The sequence below is a fragment of the Peromyscus californicus genome, unplaced genomic scaffold, assembly GCF_007827085.1.
Source record: "Peromyscus californicus insignis strain IS unplaced genomic scaffold, ASM782708v3 Scaffold_18__1_contigs__length_77618521, whole genome shotgun sequence".
NCBI lineage: Eukaryota > Metazoa > Chordata > Mammalia > Rodentia > Cricetidae > Peromyscus > Peromyscus californicus.
The window spans coordinates 75,413,078-75,437,748 of record NW_026294480.1 but is presented as its reverse complement, the minus strand read 5'-3'; the positions used below and the strand labels follow the sequence as shown (position 1 = coordinate 75,437,748).

The 24,671-nt window shown below is 38.6% G+C and overlaps 1 protein-coding gene across 12 annotated transcripts in view; it reads left to right on the top strand.

Moving 5' to 3' along the window:
* Positions 1-24,671, top strand: part of Mctp1 (multiple C2 and transmembrane domain containing 1) — a 588,499-nt gene that overhangs the window by 325,859 nt on the left and 237,969 nt on the right. For all 12 annotated transcript variants that reach the window (XM_052743710.1, XM_052743711.1, XM_052743708.1 and 9 more), the window contains exon 4: positions 21,846-21,925. In XM_052743710.1, coding sequence (XP_052599670.1) covers positions 21,846-21,925 — 80 coding nt within the window. The remainder of the gene's footprint in view (positions 1-21,845; positions 21,926-24,671) is intronic.

The following is a 24,671-nucleotide window of genomic DNA, read 5'->3' as shown; positions in this document are numbered from 1 at the left end:
GCGGACCTACTGGGTAAAGCCACGAGGAACCCGAGAACGGGCTCCCACAGTTCCCGAGGCTCCTTCGATGGTAGATGATAAAGATAAAGGTATAAGAAAAAAGGAGGCTACTTTGCTTCCTAAGAAGCGTAGGGCTTTGGGGCTGAAGAGATTCAAGCACTTGCTGTCCAAGCAAGACGACTTTAACTGGTCTCCCAGGCACCCACATAAAAAGCCGAAAGTGGCTGTGTGCGTCTATAACCCCGTGCATGGGATGGAGACAGGCAGACCTCCAGAGCTCAACAGGCAGCCAATCTAGACAAAACATCAAGCTTTGGGTGCAATAAAAAGAACATGTCTCAAATGCACACATAGATACATACTTAGATACGTAGGGATGGACAGATATATACATACATACATATAATGCATGTATGTAAGTATTCATACATGCACTTACTACAATTAGTAAGATACACCCTGATGCCAACCTTAGATATGTGCACTCCATACACAGACACACACATGAGCAGGTACACATCCAATAGGATACCAAAAATCAGATAGATTAATAAATAAATAAGTCAAAAAGGAAAGAAACTTAAGGTCTGTGATAGTATCAAAAAGGCACATGCCTTCCAATGAATGAGATCTGGCAGGGACAGAATGAAGAATCTTTCTCCTCTCCAGCTCAGGGGACCATGTATGGCCTATAATGAAGGCAATGGAATTATTAGGCCTTAGAAACATTCCTGGAATTTCTCTGCTTCATGTAAACAAACAACAATTTGAACTTGCTCCTAGTGGGTATGGGAGACAGCTGTGCATTGGAACTGAAAGTACATGCCATGAGTTAAGTGACTTGTGTAACAGTTGGTGCAGAACAGTTTCCTCAGCAGTGACTAAACCTGTCCATGCACACGATGTCCAATACAGACGTGAACCGAGTTTTGAAACACTCAAAGAGAACTCTGAATACTACACAAGAAGACTCATTGCAGAGTCCTGAAGATGAACCCACAGAAAAAGACCAAGAATCATATTGAAAGCAAACCCAAGTACAAAGCATCATTCTTCATCAAACAAGCGAGCACCACAGTCCAAATGAGATGAAAAGGGCCCATAGCTAGACAGTGGGACAGGTAGGCATGGTGGCACTTGGGAGGAAGGAACAGGAGGATCACCACAAGTTTGAGGCCAGCCTAGTCTACACAGTAAGCTTTAGGCCTGTCTCTAAAGAACAAAACAAAAAGTCTTGGCATTGGGAGAGAGTACTGTTCATGTTGATTACAGGAAGAAGCTTTAGGGGGCAAACGGGCTATAGTTACCAAGAAACTTGCAACTGTAGAGAAATCCACAGCAGAAAAAAGAAACAGTGTATAAACTCAGGTTGTTCATTCTATAAACATCTAATAATTTGGGAGAGTTTTTTTTCTTTTCCTCTGTTTAAAGTTAGTTGATTAATTTATTTTAGGTCTATATATGTATGTGTGCTTTACAGTCTTCAGAGCCCCACTCATATTTTTCTGTAAATTATTTGGTCTGTAGACGTATATTGAAGCTTCACTTTAGGCCAACCAGGAAGAGTTAAGCCGAATTTTATTATAAGGGAATTACGGGGTTCATATGGGTGCACATGTGTGGGTGCTGTGTCCATGAATGTGTGTGTGGCACATGTGGCGACCAGGAGTCAGTGACCAGCATGTTACTCAGCTGCCCTCCACCTTGCTTTTTGCAATGCGGTCTCTTGCGTGTTGCCTAGTCTATGAAGCTGGCAACAACGAGCCCCAGGACCTTCTGTCTCTACCTCCCCGGCACATGTAGCTGCACCAACCTTTTCACACAGGCTCTGAGGATCAGAATCAGGTCCTCCTGCTCACATTGCAAGCATTTTGCTGACAGAGCCCCAGCATAGTCTTTTAGATTAAAAAAAAAAAAATCAATATTTTACCTGGGGCACTGATCTGTCGTGCTCCAGGATAGACTTTTAGATTTTTAAAGAAATCAATATTTTACCTGGAACACTGAGAAAAAAATAAATTATGCCATTTTAAGATTTATCATTTCTGGTTCAAGGAAAGTGCTTTTTCTTCTACTAATGAAAAGGTCAAAGGTAATGGGGCTAAGAGATGACTTCATTACCTCTAGACATGATAAAAAAGGCTTTTCTCTCATCTGATTTTTAGAAAGTCAAAAAATTTAAAGACATTCTTAAGGAGCTTGAAAAATCCCAACCTCATTCCATGCAAAAGCCATGTTTCGTTACTCTGTTTTCATACCTGGATTCCCTATCATCTACGTCTTGAGGCACAATTTTTGGTGCACCTGTGTTCTGGATATCTGTTTGGTACCCAATCCTTTCCCTGCGTTTGCTATCACAGGACGCAAACCACCTTTTCCTCTAGATTGCCATTCCTCCCACGAGCCCCAATCTCACATGGTTGCTCTCTGAACATTCCCAGGGTACCTTTCTCCCTCCCTCCCAAGTCTTCAGGGTATTGCTGCCAGTTGATTCCCTCTGTGTCCTGGTCAGTGTTTATTGCCAACTCCACCAAGAGCTACTTTCGAAGAGGGAGCTAGAACTGGAATTCCCCCTCAGATTGTCCAGGAGGTGTCTGTGAGGAACTGCCTTGGCTGGCTATTGTTGTAAGAGGCCCAACCCACTCTGGGTAGTGTCAAGCCCAGCAAGCAGCTTCTGCTCTGAGGGGACAGGGAGGGGGTGAGAGTGGGAAGGAAAGCCTAGACTGTGTGTTCTCATTGTCACTGCAAATAATAAGTGATAGGAAGAGAAATCATTTTTAATTGCTTCTGCTGTAGACTTAGATTCTTTAATGGGATAGTGCTCCATAAAAATCATGTAGATCACCAGTTGATATAAGGACACAAATAGATTTATCAAAATTGCATCAGACAGTGTGGGTTTTCTGTTCTTTGTGCTCAAGAAAGAGTAGTGTGTGTGTGTGTGTGTGTGTGTGTGTGTGTGTGTGTGTGTGTAATAACTTGTCAAAAGTCATATTTTGAAATAAATATGCTACTAGGCTCAAAGCAAGAAAATAAATAATCCATCTCAACAACACAGAAAAAATGGTATAAAATTGTTTTTGTTTTGACATGATAAGAACATATACAAAGGGCTAGAGATATAGCTGCTTTTCCAGAGGACCCTAGTTTGATTCCCAATATCCACAAGGTGTCTCACAACCATCTGTAACCCCAGTTCCAGGGCATCCAATGCCCTTACATGGTCTCTGCAGGCCCAAGGCACACAAGTGATAACAGACATACATACAGGCAAAATACCTATTCATACAAAATAGAATAAAAATAAATGTTTTAAAAAGAATAACACATGTGTATGTCAGTGTATATATTATAAATTCATAGACATATGTGTACATATGTACTGTAGCACTGAAGGTTGGCTAACCCACCTGCTAAGGTCACACATTACATTACATACATCACAGATGTAAAGAAGCTGAGAAGGAGAAACACAGGACTGTGTCAGTTTGCTCTGCTCTCTTTAGCATATCATCATACAGGACTGTCAGCCACAACTGCACTTGTACCACATGGAAGGAAATACAGTCATTTGTAAAGCAATAATCATTTATTTTCATTTCTATTTTATAAACGATGATTACTTTGACCTCTCAGATATGAGAATAAAACAAGACTTGACTTTATGCAATGTTTTGTACTTTAAAAGATACGCTTATATTTTCAGCTGATTTTTCATTCTCCCTAGAGACTATTTTGAAGAAAAATCTCTAACCTTAAGCCTATTTTTACATGTTGTGTGTATGTGTTATCCTTTTATTTCCCTTGACCTTGGGTATTCAAAGACCCAAATAAAACAATTGGTGTGAATATCACTGAGTTACTATATGGCTTCAAGAACATTATAGCATGGTGTTGTCTGTGCACAGTGCTGTGTGACTGACTGCCTTACTGGGCTTTAAAATGACATTTATATTCTCTGTAATAGATGATTAATCTTTCCTAAAATATTTCTCAGGAATGAACTGATTCTGTAGTAAATGGCACTGTGAAAACATTTTTGGGAGTGTTTGGGTGGGATCTCCACCTCAACCCCTGGCACCCTGGCATCCCCAAACCCAGAGTCTGGAATGTTTGGAAGGAGTCTGGTGGAAGATCCACCTCTGATCCCTTCCCCATCTCTTTCCCTAAACGCACCCCTTCAAAGCCTGCCAAACACAGCTTCTCTCCCAGAAAGGCTCAGGACGACTCCCACAGGGGATATATAAGTGGCATCCCAGAAACAGACTCTTTTTCAGGTCTCACTTCCCATCTTCTCTCTGCGGAAGGCTGTGGATTGCCTGGGAGCACTTTATCATTAAACCTGGGCTTTCCAATTCGGTCTGATTCAGTTTGTGGCGATGGCAGAGAGGCCTAAAACTTTTCAGGGAGTAAGATGGCCAGAAAACATTAAGCCCACAGTCTTCCTGCCAATGGCTAAAGGGAAAGCAAGTCTCATATCGACTGTATAATTTGATTACAGTGTCAGTGTGAATGTTACTAGCGAGACCATTAAAGTTATAGAATTCTTGGCAATTCAAGTAAGAAAAATTTTGTCACAGAAAATCATGTAACATATAGTTTGTTGTAGCATACACAAAATAAGGAAGAGCATGCAGGAGAAGTGTGACAAATGTGCCCGCATACTTTAGCATCCATTTCAGTTTCTCAGAGTAAGTACTCAGAATTGTAAGAGAAATAGACTTAATTTCAAAGAGAAATTGTTTATATAACGGGTACCTGCTTGGCCAAATAATGACTGTGGGTCCCAGAGACCAACAATGTTATATTTTTCAAAATTCTTGAGATCAATGTTTTAAAAATTTTGTATATTAGTGGAATCATGTGGTGGTGGTCTTCCTGTGTTTGGTTTATTTCATTGAAACTTATTAGAGCACTCTTCTAAATGATAGAAATATTTTAGTGCTTTAAGAAAATGAGTCTATTTGGTACGGCAGGACTGGTTCTATGGTAACACTTTAACAAAATCAATAGTTCATTAAATAACTTGATTCTAAGCTTAAGATTTTAAAGTTAAGTTTTTTCCAGTTAAAAACCATATTTACTACCCTATCCAGAGAAATTTCTCAATAAGTTTCAAGGGTTTCTCTAAAAGATCATATACTAGTGGCCCTCAAACATGAATGTATTATTAAAGTCAGCCACAAAATTTCAAAGTATTTAGATACCTAAGTCCAACTCCTAAAGGATCTGAGATAAAGTTTAAGTTTCTTTATTTTTAAAACTCTCCCATAGATTATCTGATACAGTTTGGGTGGGAAGCTACTTTCCTATATATTTGAATGGTAACAACTGAATATTTGGAAGGGAAATATATTTGCTGACATAAACCATAGCACATCCAACCAGGATTTTTCCAAATTAGGAAAATGTTTGTTGTCTAAAATATTTTGTTTTACATGGTCCAAAATTACTCCAGAAATTTATGGATAAAGCTTATATACAAGCAAGGGTCTTGGCAAACTCCAGCCTCACCGCACCATGAATTCCCTAGAGAAACTCGGTACGGAGGGAACATTTATCCACTTAGTTAAGTGTACACGAAAAACCTACAGCAACATCATGCTAAATGGAGAAAAACGCAAAGCATTCACACTAAGATCAGAAAGAAGACAAGGGTGCCATTCTCCCCACTCCTATTCAATGTAGTGTTTCAAGTTTTAGCTAGAGTAATATGACAAAACAAGGAATTTAAGGTGATCCAAACAGGAAAGAAAGAAGTCAAAATATCCCTTTTTACAGATGCCATGATTCTATTCATGAGAGACCCTGAGGCCCACCAGGAGTCAGTCCTAAGGCTGACAAATGCTTTCATCAAAATGGTAGGTTCCAAAATGAACATACAAAAATCAGCAGCCTTTATATATACTAATGACAAACATGTAGAGAATGAAATTGAAGAAACTATCCTATTCTCAGTAGCCTCAAGAAAAGAAAAAAGATACCTTCAAATAAACATAATCAAAGAAAGAAAGATGTGATGAAACTTCAAAACACTGAAGAAAGAAGACATTTAAATATGGAAAGACCTTTTGTGCTTATAAACTTGGTAGGATTATTATTATAAAAATGACCATCCTACTAAAAATAGTCTATGTTAGTTATTTTTCGGCACTGTGCTCTTACCCTGCAAGGAAATGTCACGATACACGACAGAATCTGCTAATAAGAGTTTTATTAAAGATAAAAGGGACAGAGAGTGTGCAGGCCTGTGGAAGAGACATGTGTGTGGAGAAGAAGAAACGGGAATATGGCGCCAGCTTATAAAGGCTGGGTGGCGTACGTGCATACACAGGTCGACGTAACTGTTCCACGCCTGCGCAGATCACATGGCTATGCTGCGCGCTCTTACGTAACCATACAACGTCACGGATCCTGGTCACGTGAGACGCCTTGACCCAGAAATGGCTATCTTGACCTGGAACTGGTTAGGCAGAAGTGTCCAGGTCTGCCGGGCATGCTCAAACACGCCCAACCGTGGGGGCTGTTGTGAACCCTTCAGTCTATAAATTATAATCCCAATCAAAATGTGAACTCAATTCTTCACAGAAATAGAAAGCAACAATCTTAAATTCATATGGAAGAACAAAAGACCTAAGATAGCTATAGCAATCTTGAATAACAAGAACACTGCCCAAGGTAGCACAATACACAATACCCAATTTCAAGTTATACTACACAGCCATCATAATAAAAATTGTATAGCTCTGGAGGATCTGGGTGTCTTTTGGATATGACATGCTGTGGCAAGCCACAAGAATATATTTTGAGGAGTCCAGCTGTGTATTAAAGCTATACTTTGACCAGGCCAAGGGTCAGTCAAGTGGGAAGCCATCTAGCATGGACTATTTGGTGTTACACAACTTAATAGTCAGCTGTGCCTTGTTATGAATTTCTTGTTTTCATAATTCCTATAGAATGTGTGTGTGAGAACTTCCTGCTCGGGCCAATACTTGGATAAGGTCAATAGGCAGAGCCAAGCAGGCAGTAGATGCATAGCTTTGTTTCTTGTGCAAATGAAGCTCAGACCATCCCCTTACCTTAAGGCTTAATGGCTCTCCAGAGCAATTGACTGAGAACAAAGGAGGTTTTTACATATCAAGGTGGAAGGTAGGATGGAGCAACATTCCTGAGGAGGCAGAGAACCACTTGGCCAGGGGAAGAAAAGACAGGCATTTTCTGTAGAGGAGACAGAATGACATGACCAGGGAGAAGAGAATAACACAGGATTTGTGGATGGTAAGGCAGAACTCTTGTGGAGTCCATCAGAGCCAGGAGTAGAGAGCAAGTAGGGATGGAGAGAGAAGAAACAGAGGACGAAGATGAGGCTGGATGTTAGCAGGACTATGAGAGGGCAGTAAAAGAGGGGACAAAGAGGAACTGAGTGTCAGGATGGAACTGAAGCTGTGAAGACAGGATTTCATCCCAGAGAAATAAAGTAGGCAGACAAAGAGCTTGGTTTATCTAGATTTATTCCTGTCCTGAATGCCTGATGGAGCTGTAGCTGTATAAATAGAATTTTGTCTTAGAGGAATAAAGTTAAGAGATATAAGAGCATAGTGTATGTATATATTTTTTCCCCTCAGATGTCCCACACCAGATGTAGCATCTTCCCTGGACTCTGAGTAATCTATAACATGTACTCATGAACTCTCTCCAGCTGTGGTTGCCTACACAAGACCTGCCCACAAAGCCCCTCCCTCTCTAAAGAACTATTGGCAATTTATGGCTTCTGGGGCAGGGTTCATTTTCCTCAAAGGGTAGCCATTCATAAGCTGCCTTTGCTTCAGTGGATATCTTCCAATCCATACTCAGGTAAAAACTCTGAGTATAGTGGGTCACATTCAAGAAGATACGAAAGTAGGAAATAGACTAGATGAGAAGAAGGCTTCCAGCAAGAGAGGGAGGGGGCTAGAGAGTGTAGTGTGCGTGGTGAAAATGACTTAAATTCACTCACAGATGCATGAGACTATCAAACAGCAAAGTATTTTAAGAGTATATTATTATTATTATATTATTTTGGTTCAATCCTTTTAAAATTTGAGTTGTACATAGTGTATTATGATCATATTTTGCCTCATTATCTTCATTTAACCTCCAATCTCTGCCACCTTCATCCATCCATGTCATGTGCTCTTGGGACTTATGCAGGCTTCATGCTGTGTACTCATGACCACAACAGCGAAGCTGTATTCAGAAGACGGCGTTTTAGTGTGTTACTCCCCATCCTCCAGGTCTTGGTCTTTTAGCCCACTTACTCACAGTGGCCCTATGCCTCAGAGTGGGTGACACAAATGCCCCATTCAGGCTGGTTCAGAAGTCTCTTACTCTCAGTATTTTGTTGGGTTGTAAGTATCTGAACTGACCATTGTCCACTGCCAATGAGGCTTCTCTGACTAAAACTGAAAGGGGCACTAGTTAATGAATATAAATATAAATATTTAGAAGACAGTTTAACTACATGTCCATTTAGCAAATCATCAATATTCCATTGCTTTGTATGGCTTGTGGGCTCCCTACCCATCAGATTGTGATCAGGTTTACAGTATCAGACATGAATCCCTTCTTATTGAAAAGGCCTCAAACCCAGTCAGAGAGCAGTTGGCTGCCACTATTGTATCAGTGGGCATACCTTGTCTGGCATGTTAGTATTGTAGCCTTAGGGCCTCCCCCTAGGTTAGATCACTGATGACTTTCCTCTAAAAGCTTGCATTACACCTCCTGGTGCTATTTATTCTCATAAACATGGAGAAAGCTTCCAGCCCAGTTCTAGCTTGACTTCGCTGTGTTCTGTATCTAAAATATGTGTTGTCTTGGCAACAGGGTCTTATTGTCCCATTCTGCTGGGCAGCCAAGAGCAGCAGCAATATTCTGTATTGTTTTGGTAGCTGCTGGGGATCCCTTAACCGACAAATCATAGGGAGGAAGATGTCTCACACTTGGCATTGTGATTTGGGTTTGATAGGCTGGTTTTCTGGGAACAGCATGATTAAAGAATATTAACTATTTTTACTGCAAAAAGAAAAGAAACAAAAATGCATGACTTTGTACGCTTTGACTAATGGACAAACAGCCTGTGAAATTATTGAATCTGGGGAAGCTAGAATCTGCAGGCATGTCTTCATTACAACGGATGCCATTTATTGGCAACTTGCTAAATATCAAGCTATGCTTTTACAGTAGTCCTCCCAGAACTCCAGAGACAACTGAACTCATTCCTATTCCATAGGCCAGTGAGACTCAGAGAAACAAAGGTTTTGCTTAGCATGTCCTGCAATTAAATAATATACCTTCTCTCTTCCACTAATGATGGCCAATTTCAATGACTACAATTAGATTATGTTTGGATTTGTTTTAATTATTACAAACTTCTAGAGCTTTAATTATTCTTTTTAAGTATGAAGTTTGTCTTGAAATTGTCAATGTGGAAACTGAGTATTAAACACACTTTCTAGGTAGAATTTTTTATTTTGAATCAGATGATTCCCTGGAATAGTTTAGACCTTTAAGGAAGCTGTAATTTGGTTAGAACTATTAATTAAACAAGCTTAACATGTTTTCAGATCATATTGAAATCTAATACATTTTATATATTCTATGTAAAATAAAGAAAGAACATTATAAACATATCACAAATTTAATCTTAGTAATTATTGTGCACTGAATATAAAACCATGTGAATTATTTAATATTATTTAAAGAGTACAAATTTCCTAACTATCACTTTAGTAACTCAAGAATTATGCACAATAGTAGGAAAAGATAAACCTGGGAGACAGACATCCTTAACACATTGCATATATATATATAGCAAATTAGCTCCAAATAATCCAATCAAGAAATGGGAAAATACAATTACACTTACAGAAGATTGAACAAATGGAAAGTCAATACATGAAAGAAGAGCTGTATTTTTTTACAATTCTGACTGGGCTCAAGAGATAACTCAGTGGTTAAAAGTAATTACTCTTCTTCCAGAGGCCCTGATATTGATTCCAAGTATCCACACCAGGTGGCTCCCAACACCAGGTGCCTGTAACTCCAGCTCCAGAGGGTTGACATCTCCTTCTGTCCTCTTGGGACATACACAGGAGGCATGCAAACATGTTCACATACACATAAGTTGAAATGTTTTTTTAAACTGCTGACAAAGATGAAGGAAAAGATAATTCTTACCTACTGCTGGTGGGAATGCAAGCTGGTTCTGCCATTGTGAAAATCAGTGTGGAGGTTTCTCAAAAAGCAAAAAATAGAACTGCCTACCATAAAACTCAGCTGTACCACTCTGAGAATGTGCCCAAGGGGTTCTAAGTAGGCATACTGTAGAGACACTTGCACATGCATTGTTATTGCAACACCACCACAGGAGCTAACTTAAGAAGTCAGCTTTGGTGTCTCAACAGGTGACAGATAAAGAAAAAATGGTATATAAAGTTTTATTCAGACATAAAAAGAAAAAAGATGATGACTTTTCAGGAAAATGGATGAGATTGGACAATGTTGTATTTAGTAAGATCAAGTCTCAAAAACAAATATTATTCTTTTATGGGTAGTCTGGTATGCATTAATAAAAACATAATTTAATATAATATAATTATAAATACATGATATATATGATCATAAAAATTGTGGGTTCACTTCTCTAGTGGGAATCTTGGTAGGACATTTAACTATAACATTTTCTTTATTTTATAATTTATGTAGCCCCAAATTTCTCATTAAAGACCTGTGTAGTCTATAAAAACTGATTCTACCACTGCCTTTAGAAATAAAGCACAAGAAAACACACACACACACACACACACACACACACATATATATATATATATATATATATATATATATATTTATGTAACATACAGAGAAAGTTGTATTTATGTATTTAAGAATACATACACACACACACACACACAAAGGGAAAAAATCCATGAATTTGAAAGAGAGCAAAGTACAGGTGCGTGGGAAGGTTTGAAAAGAGGAAAATGATATCATTATAGTATAATCTCAAAATACTATTAAAAAGTAAATAGATGGCCACACTAGGCTGACCTGAGGACCCCACAGCCACCACACCTGGCTCAGATCTACAGTGGGTAACAGCAATGATAGACCAGAGCACCAGCTCACCACAGACAACACCAAACATCTACACCAAGAAACACTTCAAAGAGCATAACTTCAGATGCCAAGATCCTAACACAAAAACACAAACATGAACCAGGACATGCCTCATCCAGAAGACAGCAACCCTATTGCAGTAGGCCTTGAGAAAAACAATTTAGTTGGAGCATAAAACAAGGACTTCAACATTGCAATAATAAATATACTCAAAGACCTTAAAGAGGACATGGATAAATGCCTAATAAAGACCATGAAAGCACAGAAAGTTTAATGAAATAATAAGAACAATTCAAGACATGAAAGTAGAATTTAACAAAGAAATAAAAATCACTAAAGAAAATCAAAACTAAAATAAAACTAGGAATGAAAAACTTAGGATGTCAAACAAAAACATCGGAGGTAAAGAGTACCAATAGATATAAAGAAATAGATGATAGGATTTCAGGTCTTGAAGACAAAGTGGAAGAAAAGGATATCTCAGTCAAAGAAAATGGTATATCTAAAAGAAATCAAGACAGCCCCTGCTCTACCAGAGGCCACTCTAGCCACCAGAACTCCAGGTAGGCCACCTGCCTGCTGACCTCCCCCACTCTCTTGCTGACCCTCCCACCCTACTTCCAATCCTCTTCTGTTTCCTTCATTGTCACCATGTCTCATTCAGCCCCCAACTCTGGCAGAGACACCATCTTTGACCAGAGGCCCTGCTGGTTGCCAGAAGCTCAGTTAGGCCACCTGCCTGCAGACCCCTCTCACTCTTTTAGTGCCCCCTTCCTTCCTCCATCCTCAGACCCTCCTTTCTTCCTCATCACCATGTTCAAGCTCCTGATGAGGGCAGGAAGAGCCCCTGCTCAGGTAGAGGCCTCTGGCACCAGAAGTCCAGCCCCCAACTTGGGTGGAAACCCCCTGCTCAATCACAGGTTGCACCATCTAGACGACCAGAGAGAAAACAGAAACCAAGGAATAAAACACCCATCCAACAAAGACAAACTCAGAAATCAACACCTACACCTATAATTATTCCAAACACAGATGCCTAGGTGCCAAGGTAATATGTCAGAGCCCAGCTAAAGATGGTAGAGGTCCTTAAAGAGGAATAATTTCCTTAAAGAAATCAAGGAACAGACAAACAAAAAATTGAAGGAAATGAATAAATCCCTTTAAGAAAGCCAAAAAAGAAAGAAAGAAAAAACTCAAGTCAAAACAAAATAAAAACAAACAAAACTGCCAAGAAAAAGCAAACAGTTGAAGGAAATGAAGAAAACTGTTAAAGACCTGAAAATGGAAGTAGAAGCAATAAAGAAAATACAAACTGAAGGAATTCTGGAAATGAAAAATTTAGGAAATCAAACAGGAACTACAGACACAAACCTGACCAACAGAATACAAGAGAAGGAAGAGAGAATCTCAGGTGTTGAGGATACAATAGAAAAAAATAGCAATGTCAAGCAAAAAAAAAAAAAAAAAAAAGTTAAATCTAAAAGTTCCTGACACAAAAATCCAGGAAATCTTGGGCACTATAAAAAGACCAAATCTACAAATAAGAGGAATAGAAGAAGGATAATCTCAGCTCAAAGACCCAGAAAATATTTTCAACAAAACCATAGAAGAAACTTTTCCCAACCTAAAGAAGTAGATGCCTAAAAGGGTACAAGAATCATACAGAACAACAAATAAATTGGACCAGAAAATAAAGTCCCCTCACTGCATAATAATCAAAACATTAAACATACAGAACAAAGAAAGAATATTAAAAGCTGCAAGGGGAAAAGACCAAGTAACATATAAAGGGAGACCTATCAAAATTACATCCAATTCTTAATGGAGACTCTAAAAGTCAGAAGAGCCTGAAGACTCTAAGAGACCAAAGATGCAAACCCAAACTATTATACCCAGCAAAATTTTCAATCACCACAGATGAAATAAGCAAGTTATTCCATAATAAAGTCAAATGTAAACAATATATATCCACAAATTGAGCCCTACAAAAGGTACTAGAAGGAAAAATCCAACCCAAGCGCTTTAAGGAGGATAACTATATCCATGAAAACACAGGAAATAAATAATCTTACACTAGCAAAACTGAAAGAAAGGAAACACACACACACACACACACACACACACACACATAAGCACACACTCACACTAACACCACCACCAACATCAATAACAAACAAACAAACAAAAACAGGAATTAATAATCATTGGTCATTAATCTCTCTCAATTCGCTGATAAAAAGACACAGACTAACAGAATGGATATGATCATGACTCCTTTTGCTGCATACACAAAAACACATCAAAGACAGGCATTACTTTAAAGCGCTGGAAAAAGATTTTCCAAGCAAATGGACCCAAGAAGCAAGCTGGAGTAGCTATTCTAACATCTATCAAAATAGACTTCAAACCAAAATCAATCAAAAGAGATGGCAAAGGATACTTCATACTCATTAAAGGAAAAATTCACCAAGATGATATTTTAATATTAACATCTATGCCCCAAATACAAGGACACCCACATTTGTAAAAGAAACATTACTAAAGGTTAAATCACACATTGACAGTGGGAGAGTCAATACTCCACTCTGACCAACAGACAGATCATGAAGCAAAAAACTAAACAGAGAAATACTGGAGCAAACAGACATTATAAACCAAACAGACCTAACAAATCTATTGAACATTTCACCCAAGCACAAAGGAATATACCTTCTTCTCGGCACCTCACAGAACTTCTCCAAAACTGACTACATAATGGGTCACAAAGCAAATCTCAACACATATAAGAAAAATGAAATAACCTCCTGCATCCTATCACACCACCATGGGTTAAAGCTGAATTTCAACAGCAGAAAGCCTACAAACTAACGGAAATTGAACAACTCTCTACTGAATGAAAAATGGGTCAAGACAAAAATAAAGAAATTAAAGAACTTAATGAAAATGAATGTACAACATACACAAACTTATTGGACACAATGAAAGTGGTGCTAAGAGGAAAGTTCATAGCACTAAGTGCTTATATAAAATAATTGGAGGAATCTCATACTAGCAACTTAATAGCACACCTGCAGGCAAAAAGAAGTAAGTAGCACACTTAATAGCACACCTGCAGGACAAAAAGAAGTAAGCAGACCCAAGATGAGTAGATAGATGACAGGAAGTAACTAAATTGAAATCAATAAAATAGAAACCAAGGGAACAATACAAAGAACCAATGAAACAAAGAGTTGGTTCTTTGAAAAAAATAAACAAGATAGATAAACTCTTATCCAAACTAACTAAGGGACACAGAAAAAATATCCAAATTAACAAAATCAGGTATGAAAAGGGAGACATAACAAACAGACATCAAGGAAATCCAAAGAATCAATAGGTCATACTTTAAAAACCTATACTCCACAAAATTGGAAAATTTAAAACAAATAGATAATGTTTTTGATAGATACCACTTACCAAAATTAAATCAAGACCAGATAAATAATTTAAATATTCCTATTACCTCTAAGGAAATAGAAGCAGTCATCAAAAGTCAGGGCCAAATGATTTTAGTGCAGAATTTTACCAGACTTTCAAAGAAGAGCTAATACCAACACTCCTCAAATTATTCCACAAAACAGAAACAGAAAGAACATTGCCAAATTAATTTTATGAGGCCACAGTCACCCTGATAACCAAACCACACAAAGACTCAACAAATAAAGAAAATTACAAACCAATTTCCCTCATGTAAACAGATACGAAAATAATAATATATCAGAAATTGACTCCAAGAACACATCAAAAAGATCATTCAAGTAGCCTTCATCCCAGAGATGCAGGGATGTTTCAACATTTGAAAAATCAATCAATGTAATCTACCATATAAACAAACTGAAAGATACAAAGCCACATGATCATCTCATTAGATGCTGAAAAAGCCTTTGACAAAATTCAGCAGCTCTTCATGATAGAAGTCTTGGAGAGAGTAGAGATACAAAGAGCATACTTCAACATAATAAAGGCAATTTACAGCAAGCCTATAGCCTACATCAAATTAAATGGAGAGAAACTCAGGTAAATTCCACTAAAATAAGAAGCAAAATAAGGCTGTCTACTCTCGACATACCTATTTAATATAGTACTTGAAGATCTATCTAGAGCAATAAGAAATTGAAGGAGATCAAGGGAATATAAATTGGAAAGGATGAAGTCTACATACTGCTATTCACAGATGATATGACAGTATACATAGTGACCCCAAAAATTCCAGCAGGGAACTCCTACTGGTAAACACCTTCAGTGAAGAGGCTGTATACAAGATCAACCTCCAAAACTCTGTAGCCCTCATATATACAAATAACAAATAGACTGACAAAGAAATCAGGAAAACAGCACCCTTCATAATAGCCAGAAATAATATAAAATATCTTGAGATAAACTCTAACCAAGCAAGTAAAAGACTTCAAGTCTCTGAAGAAAGAAACTGAAGACAATATCAGAAGATGGAAAGCTCTCCCATACTCAAAGGTATATTGGATCAACATAGTAAATATGGCCATCCTACCAAAAGCTATCTATATATTCAATGCAATCCCCATCAAAATTACAACACAATTCTTTACAAACCTTGAAAGGACAATACTCAACTTTATATGGAAAACAAACAAACAAAACCTCAGGATATCTAAAATAATCCTGAATAATAAAAGAACTCCCAGAGGCATCACCATCCCTGCTTTCAAGCTGTACTACAGAGCTATAGAAAAAAATTTAAATAAAAATGGTGTTTAAACACCTATGAACATATAATTTTTGACAAAAAAAGCCAAAACTGTACAATGGAAAAAAGAAAGCATCTTCAACAAATGGTGTTGGCATAACTGGATATCAACGTGTAGAAGGCTGCAAATAGATCCATATCTATCACTGTGCACAAAACTTAAGACCAAGTGGATCAAGGACCTCAACATAAATCCAGCTACTCTGAACCTGCTAGAAGAGAAAGTAGGAAGTAGTCTTGAACGCATTGGCATAGGAGATCACTTCCTAAATATAACACCAGTAGCTCAGACACTGAGAGAAACAATCAATCAATGGGACCTCTTGAAACTGAGAAGCTTTTGTAGAGCAAAGGATACGGTCAACAAGGCAAAGCGACAGCCTACAGAATGGGAAAAGGTCTTCACCAACCCCACATCTGACAGAGGACTGATATCCAGAATATATAAGGAACTAAAGAAATTAGACATCAAAATGCCCAACAGTCCAATTAAGAAATGGGCTATAGAACTAAACAGAGAATTCTCAACAGAGGAAACTCAAATGGCCGAAAGACATTTAAGGAATTGCTCAACATCCCTAATTATCAGGGAAATGCAAATCAAAACGACTCTGAGATACCACCTTACGCCTGTCAGAATGGCTAAGATCAAAAACACTGAAGACACCTTATGCTGGAGAGGATGTGGAGCTAGGGGAACTCTCCTCCACTGCTGGTGGGAATACAAGCTTGTACAACCACTTTGGAAATCAATATGGCGCTTTCTTAGAAAACTGGGAATCAATCTCCCCCAAGATCCAGCTATACCACTCTTGGGCATATACCCAAGGAATGCTCAATCATACCACAAGGGCACTTGCACAGCTATGTTCATATCAGCATTGTTTGTAATAGCCAGAACCTGGAAACAACCTAGATGCCCTTCAACTGAAGAATGGATAAACAAAATGTGGTACATATACACAATGGAATACTACTCAGCAGAGAAAAACAATGACATCATGAGGTTTGCAGGCAAATGGATGGATCTAGAAAAAATCATCCTGAGTGAGGTAACCCAGACTCAGAAAGACAAACATGGTATGTACTCACTCATAGGAGGATACTAGATGTGGAACAAGGATGACTAGACTGCTACTCACATCACCAGGGAGGCTACCTGGAAAACAGGACCCCAAGAAAGACACAGGGATCGCCCAATGATGGAGAAATGGATGAGATCTACATGAACAGCCTGGACATGAGTGGGGGTAATGAAGGGTGAGGGTTGAGGGAAAGAGAGCTTGGGGGAGCGGGAGATCCCAGCTGGATCAACAACAGAGAGGGAGAACAAGGAATAGGAGACCACGGTAAATGAAGACCACATGAGAATAGGAAGAAGCAAAGTGCTAGAGAGGCCCACAGAAATCCACAAAGATGCCCCCACAATAGACTGCTGGCAATGGTCAAGAGACAGCCCGAACTGACCTACTCTGGTGATGGGATGGCCAAACACCCTAATTGTCGTGCTAGAAACCCCATCCAATGACTGAGGGATCTGGATGCAGAGATCCATGGCTAGGCCCCGGGTGGAGCTCTGGGAGTCCAATTAGCGAGAAAGAGGAGGGTTTATATGAGCGAAAACTGTTGAGACCAAGGTTGGATAAAGCACAGGGACAAATAGCCAAATGAATGGAAACACATGAACTATGAACCAATGGCTGAGGGGCCCCCAACTGGATCAGGCCCTCTGAATAAGTGAGACAGTTGATTGGCTTGATCTGTTTGGGAGGCATCCAGGCAGTGGGACCGGGTCCTGTGCTCAGTGCATGAGTTGGCTGTTTGAAACCTGGGGCTTATGCAGGGTCGCTTGGCTCAGCCTGGGACTGGACCTGCCTGGGCTGAGTCTACCAGGTTGATCTCAGTCCTCGGGGGAGGCTTTGGTCTGGAGGAGATGGGAATGGGGGGTGGGCTGAGGGGAAGGGGAAGGGGGCAGGAAGGGAGAGAACAAGGGAATCCGTGGCTGATATGTAGAATTAAATTATATTATAAAATAAAATAAAATATAAATAAATAAAGAGAGGGAAAAAAAAGTCAGAAAACCTGGGTTCAGCTCAATTCATCTATTTTCCAATCTCATATGCTGTCAAGTTGAAGTCCTGGGTAGAATGCCTGTGGTTGAAAACTCTGAATTTCTCATCATATTAGTAGTAATTGATTTAAAGATTTAATAAAATGCATCGAGAATTCAAAAAAATGGTGTTTAAAGAATAAATAAAGCACAAAACATAAACTAGCCTTTCACTTAATTCTGGATCTTCTGCCAAGAACAGGCCATAGGGCGTATGCTGGCCCCTTGGTGTGAATTCGGAGTTGTTGCAGAGAATAAATGCACAAAACAACTCACACTTCCATGCTGGCTGGCTGAAGACCCACTCAACGCTGGAGCTCCTCGCACAAGTTTAGGGTGGAGAGGTGGTTAACGCATTGAAGTCAGTAACACTGAGGGGTTTCGAAAGTAACTGGGAGGTAGAAAGGAATTTAAGCCACAGAACTTTGGCTTGGCTCTTTACCCCTCCATTGTAAAACTTCTCAGGATACCACTCCCTGGGTGTTCTTGCTCCCTTACTGGGTAATACTAGATACATATATTTATTGCAGATTTTGTCATCACTTAATCACCACAGAAGCTTCAAGAAATCAAACATTTTATCTCACTGCTACATACATTTCAAGTGCTAGAACAGAAACTGGACCATTGAAAGAATTCACTTGACATTTTTCCAGTAAGTAAAAGAATAAAGATAAAAATCATTGGAACTTTCAAGTCTAATCTCCCTTGAAGCCATAATTGCATGTGGACATGTGGTCCCTTGAACTCACAAGTTCACGTTAAAAGAAGTGAGTTGAGCTTTATGACCATTGCTCAAAAGTGCTTTCACTGATAGACACTCCAAACAATTTTTCATGGTTGGTAATTGAATTGAGATGTTAAATAACTTCATTATTCATTGTAAAATATTTATTGTTTTAAATTCACTTTAAGATGATCAAAAACATCACCAAGACAGTTTCTAACCTCATGCTACCTAATGTTTCAAACTCACAGAATAGAGGTGCCTTGACAGACAGGGTCATGTGAAACCATTTATGTTTGGGCAGTTGGTGGGGCACCCAAGTTATATATGTTGAATAGAAACATGCTCTACTTTTGAAACTTAAAACAAGATTTGAATCTTGCTTTTTCCTAGCCCTCAAATTTGATGTTAAATAAATGTTTTCAAATTTTTTATCTGAAAAACATCTTGATAACTGGGCTATGAAATTTGCTTAAAATTTAAAATCAATGCACTTAGAACAAGATGTAAGTTATAGTAATTGCTGAGTAAATGTTAATTGTTCTTGTTGATGCCGTAGTGGGACATACTTTTTCTATTTTATTCTCTCCTATGCCCTATAATTCTGAAGATCCACCCAGAGCAATTCACCTTCCAATAAATAATTTGTAGAACCTAGGACCAAGTAGCATAGCTAATGATTTCAATAATAAATGGACTCGTGTTTCCATTTTCCCCATGTTTATGTCTTTTCTGATTTATGGAAATTGAGAACTAAAGCAGATATCTAACATTCTAACAGTAGAAAGACTCTGACTATTAATGGTAAGGAGAGTTTGTATGTTAAATAGCCTGGTTGGATTGGAGTCTCATAATCCAGTCTCTATATTAATTGTTTTCCACCTTGTATGATGTCACCAAGCTTACAAGCTTGAGAACAACATAATTATGAGATTTCACAAGAAATTTCCCTAACTTTTTTATGTTATATGTGCACTACCGTGGCCACCTGCAAGTAGAGTGGTGTCATATGACGAAGATATGCGGTCTATTCAAATGATGTGCCATGGAGCAGATAGCAGAAGCTCTGAAGTGTAATTGATCTCAAGCATCTTCTGCAGAAGTCCTGAGCTTTCTACAATATATGCACTCTGAAAGTCTGTATGCAAATCAAACAGATGCAAACTGAATAATGAAGGAGAGTAGGAAAGCCCTAACCACTTAAATAATTTCCCCTGTGACTCCTCAATTCTGAGAATCTTTTTGTCATGCAAAGTATTTATCTTTTGGTTTAAAAATCGGGTTCTTGCACATTTGGTTGTGCTGTTTTTAGTTGAAGCACACCTGTACTAGGTGAACACACTACTAGACGTGGGACTGCTGTGCCCGGTGTTCCCACTTACTGAGCTGGCTGTTATACCAAGGACTAGATACAGAAATGCTGGGCTACTGATTCTCTCTGACTCATTGACTCTCCTATTCTAAAGAGTCCAGTGGGCTGAGTCATCCATTCAGAAAGAGATGTATCCTTTTATGTTCATTTATTCCAATGCTCAAACATTTTCTATTTAAAAAACATTAGGCAGCGTAACTCTAAACTTCTCCAGGTGGCTTTATGGTTTGTTGCTGTTTCATTTCACAAGCTTTCCCTGGGTTCCCTTGGCTGTTGTTTTTGGGGGGTTGTTGTTGTTGCCCTATTTAAAGCACATCAGAATGTATAATCACAAATCACCTATATATTTCTGTGCTTAACATCTGTCTCCCTCACTAAACCGTCAGCATTAATGATGTCATTTTTGTTCACTGCTGCTGTTTCAGTGTTTATTCTATTGCCTGGCACATTGTAACTATTTAGTAGTCAATATTAGTTGAGAAAACAAATGAGCTAGAAAATCAGTGAATGGTTAGGAGTTAGCCAGTTCCCATTTATATAATTTTTTTAGAAGGGTCTTAATTGACTAAACTTTGAGAGACTTCTCTAACCTTCTTCCATTCCCACTTTTCCAGCTTTGACTTATCCTTGCTTATCCTTAAACACTTCGGTCCTTCTCTTGCTGTTTCCTCTGACCCAAACATCTTTCCTGTATCGGTGTGACATCTATCCTTCCTTTCAATCAGTTCCATACACACAACACCTCCCTAGAGACTGTTCTGGTCTCCTTGTGCACAAAAGCCCCACATGTCCCTTTAACTTTTAGTAGTGCCCATTGTACTCATCATTGAACTGTACCTATCTATGTATTTATTGACTATCTTAGCACTTAAATATGTAACTCTGAATAGTGTGGGCAGAGGAAGAAACATGTTCATCTTTTTTTTTATTTCAATTTTTAATTAAGATTTTCCCCAATAGCTGGGTGTGGTGGTACATGCCTTTAATCCCAGCACTTGGGAGGCAGAGGCAGGCAGATCTGAGAGTTCCAGGCCTGCTTGATCTACAAAGAGAGTTCCAGGACAGCCAGGGCTGTTACACAGACAAAACTTGTCTTGAAAACAAAACAAAACAAACAACAAAAGAATTATCCCCAAAATTGTTTACAAACATAAAAGGTTAATTTGATGTTATCTTAATATAACTTTACAAAGTTCTTCAGCCATAATATCTATATTCTTATTTATTTGTGTGTCAAGATTAAATTTTTCTGTAATATCAAGGAATTTATCTTTAATGACCTTAAAACATATGACTAATAAGTTGAAGTCATGTTCTAACCACCCATAGCCCAACAGAAGATGTATTTGTTGAGTCTAATACTAAATTACTTTGGGTCTAGGCTTGATGATATCTCTTCTATGATAATAAAAAAAAAGAATTCTAAGCTATGATTCCCATACTTTTAAATATTCATTGTATTTCATTTGATTTTGTTAAACCTTCTGTAAAACTTCTATTGCTAATACAAATAGAATGAATAATAATACTAAATAAAAATGTGGTTTACTTGAATGTTTTATGAAATTCTAACACTACAAAGAATAATAAATAAATTAAACATATCAGGAGATTACATTGTTTTGGTGGAATAGATAGCCAGTTTTTAGAAACAGTATGTTTCATTTAAAAATTTTCTGAAATTATTTTGAAATGCTTTGTCTTTTTGGTCTCTTAGGTATTTGACTATGACTTTGGACTGCAAGATGACTTTATGGGCTCAGCCTTTCTCGACCTCACACAATTGGAGTTAAACAGGTAACTTTCAAAAGTTGTAACATTGCTATGCCTCATTACGGACTTGGCCTGTGAAGTAGGGAACACTAGTCTGTAACAGATTCCTGTTGATGTCTATGGAGGACTCGGGGGTCTGGGAGTTAGCTTCATCCAGCGTAAGATATCTGAGGGAAAAAAATCTATGTACACTATGCTCTTATATCTATTAACTTTATTCTTCTAAGAAAAAATTCTATCAATACAGCTACAGCTCCATCAGGCATTCAAGGCAGGAATAACTCTAGACATGCCAAGCTCTATATGCATCTACTTTATTCCTTTGGGATGAAATCCTGTCTCCATAACTACAGTTCTGCCCAGTTCCCTAGCTCATAGTCCTGCTAACAACTAAATTCCTATGCTTCCAGCCTCATCTACATCCTCTGTATCCTCTTTCTCCATCTCTGCTACTCTCTACTCCTGGCACTCAGAAAACTCTACCTGAGATCTGCTTACCCTCTATGGAACCTCTGTCTTCCTCTCTTCTCTCTCACCATGCCGTTCTGTCTCTCTCTACAGAAAAATGCCTGCCCTTTCTTTCCCTGGACACATGGGTTCACTCCTCTTCACAAATGTTGTTCTAACTCCCACTTTGATATGTAAAAACCTCTTTTGTTCTCAGTCAGTTGCTCTGGAAAGCCTCTAGGCCTGGGGCAGGGGGATGGTCTGAGCTTCATTTACACAAGAAGCAAAGCTATGAGTCTCCAGCCAGCTTGTCTTCTGGGCTCAGGTCCTGCAGAGTTAGTAACTTAGAACTTCAGCAGGTCTGGGGAGCTGAACTGTTTACCAATTGGTCTGGGCATGCAAGAATTTCATAGCAGAAGACAGCTGAAATATTAAAGGCTGGATATTACCAACTATTCATAATAATGGCTTGCCTCTTGATAGACCCTTGGCCGGTCAAGGTTCAGCTTTAATACACAGCTGAATCTCTATGATATATTCTTGTGGCCTGCAAGAGATGTTCTGTTGTCACCATCTGAGATTCTTCCAACACATCAGCCTTTCCTACTTACCCACAGGCTTCCAACATCTTCCCTGACTTTCTCATTCAATAGCAACTAATTTCTTAAAAAGTATTACTAGCTAACTTCCCTGTCCCTAGCACCATGCTAAGAGGGAAGATGCATTCCTTAATCTCACATGGTTTAGTTGGGATTCAGCATAAAGACTGTAGTTATTACTTAAGAAGCAAGTTGCTACATACTTCACCTTAAAAACAGCAAATCTCTCACCACTTAAAGCATGACAGAACTGACTTTAGCATCACAGTTTACCATCACTATATAGTGGACCAAGCAGTAGAAATAGGTTGGTTATATTTGCTTAGTTTCATTTTCAGTGCTTGAGTAGCTGCGAAGTTATATTGTCATTACTAACATTACTCAATGCAGAGCCCCTGACAATGGGCATGGAGTTTTCAAAATGCATTTTGTCTTAGGAACTAAGAACTGACTAGAACATAGAAGAAAAAAATAGGCTTCAAAATGAAATCTTTGATAGTTGTAAATGGAATTCCTTTCTTGAATGATTATGTTACATCAGGTGACAGGAAAGAAGTGTAATGGGCCAGACCCATGTTCCCTTTTTGTATGAGTATGGATGAATAGATGAACATACATGGAAGAGCCTCTTTGTATGCTATAGTAAGCTAACTTTGAGCGTACGAGCAGCTTATGGGTCTTCCAAAGACTAACTGACTGATGATTCACTGATTGTTTTTGTATCGGGTGGAATAAAAGAGCAACCTTTGCTGCCTTCTTACAGTTAATAGATCCCAACATTGGCTTGACCTGAGGATAGAGCTTAGGTGACTGATGGTTCTCCCCCTTTTGAGGAAGTGTTCCGAGCAGTGGTGTCTGTGGTCTGTTATCATGAGCACTGATGCAAACTAAAATGGACTCTGCTATTCTTTTCAAAGGCTGCAATTACACTTTCTGTAAACCTCTGCATTAAGTGTATGCAAATTATAAGACTTAAAGCATAAATTTCTCTTGTTCCCTATTAAAAATAAATCATTGGGGAATAACAATTTTCAATGAAGAATTATGGAATTAAAGAAACTTAAAGAGATTATAAGCAAACATTTCAAGCATACTTTGATATGTTGCTTATTTTGTGTGATTAGTTAGCCACCACCACCATAGGGCCATGTACACATCAGATTACCACTTTGTGACTTCACAAGCTTTAGTAAGCCATTTTAGCTTGTGTACAATTCAAGGATATCAAAAGATGGATATTAATAATAGCCATATAGATGCATACTGCTATAAATGTATTGAGGTATCACCTTAGAAGAAAATAATAATGATCAAGTTTTATTCTTCTACATGTAGCTATCCAGTTTGACCAGCTAGACAAAAACCCTGTATAGAAGGGGAGGCAGATGAGAAAATCTAACAGTAGATGAGAAACTTGGCACTTGATAGCTTCTGGGAAAGGAAAATCTGTTAATGTTGTGAAATGGCTCTCAAGAGGCCTTGGCAGGTTTGGACAAAGGTGCCCCATAGCAGGTGAAACAGGCCATGTGGGCGTGGCAGAAGACAGCATGGCATGGTGGAAAGTCACTCACATGGCAGACGTGACATCCATGTGAAAGTTTATTTTGGGGGGAAGGGAGAGGGAATGGAGAGAGAGACGTGGGGAGAGAGAGTGAAGGGGAGGAGTTTTTTCTTAAATGGGACTTTACATAAGATAATATCAGGATTATGGGTGGGTCCCCAAG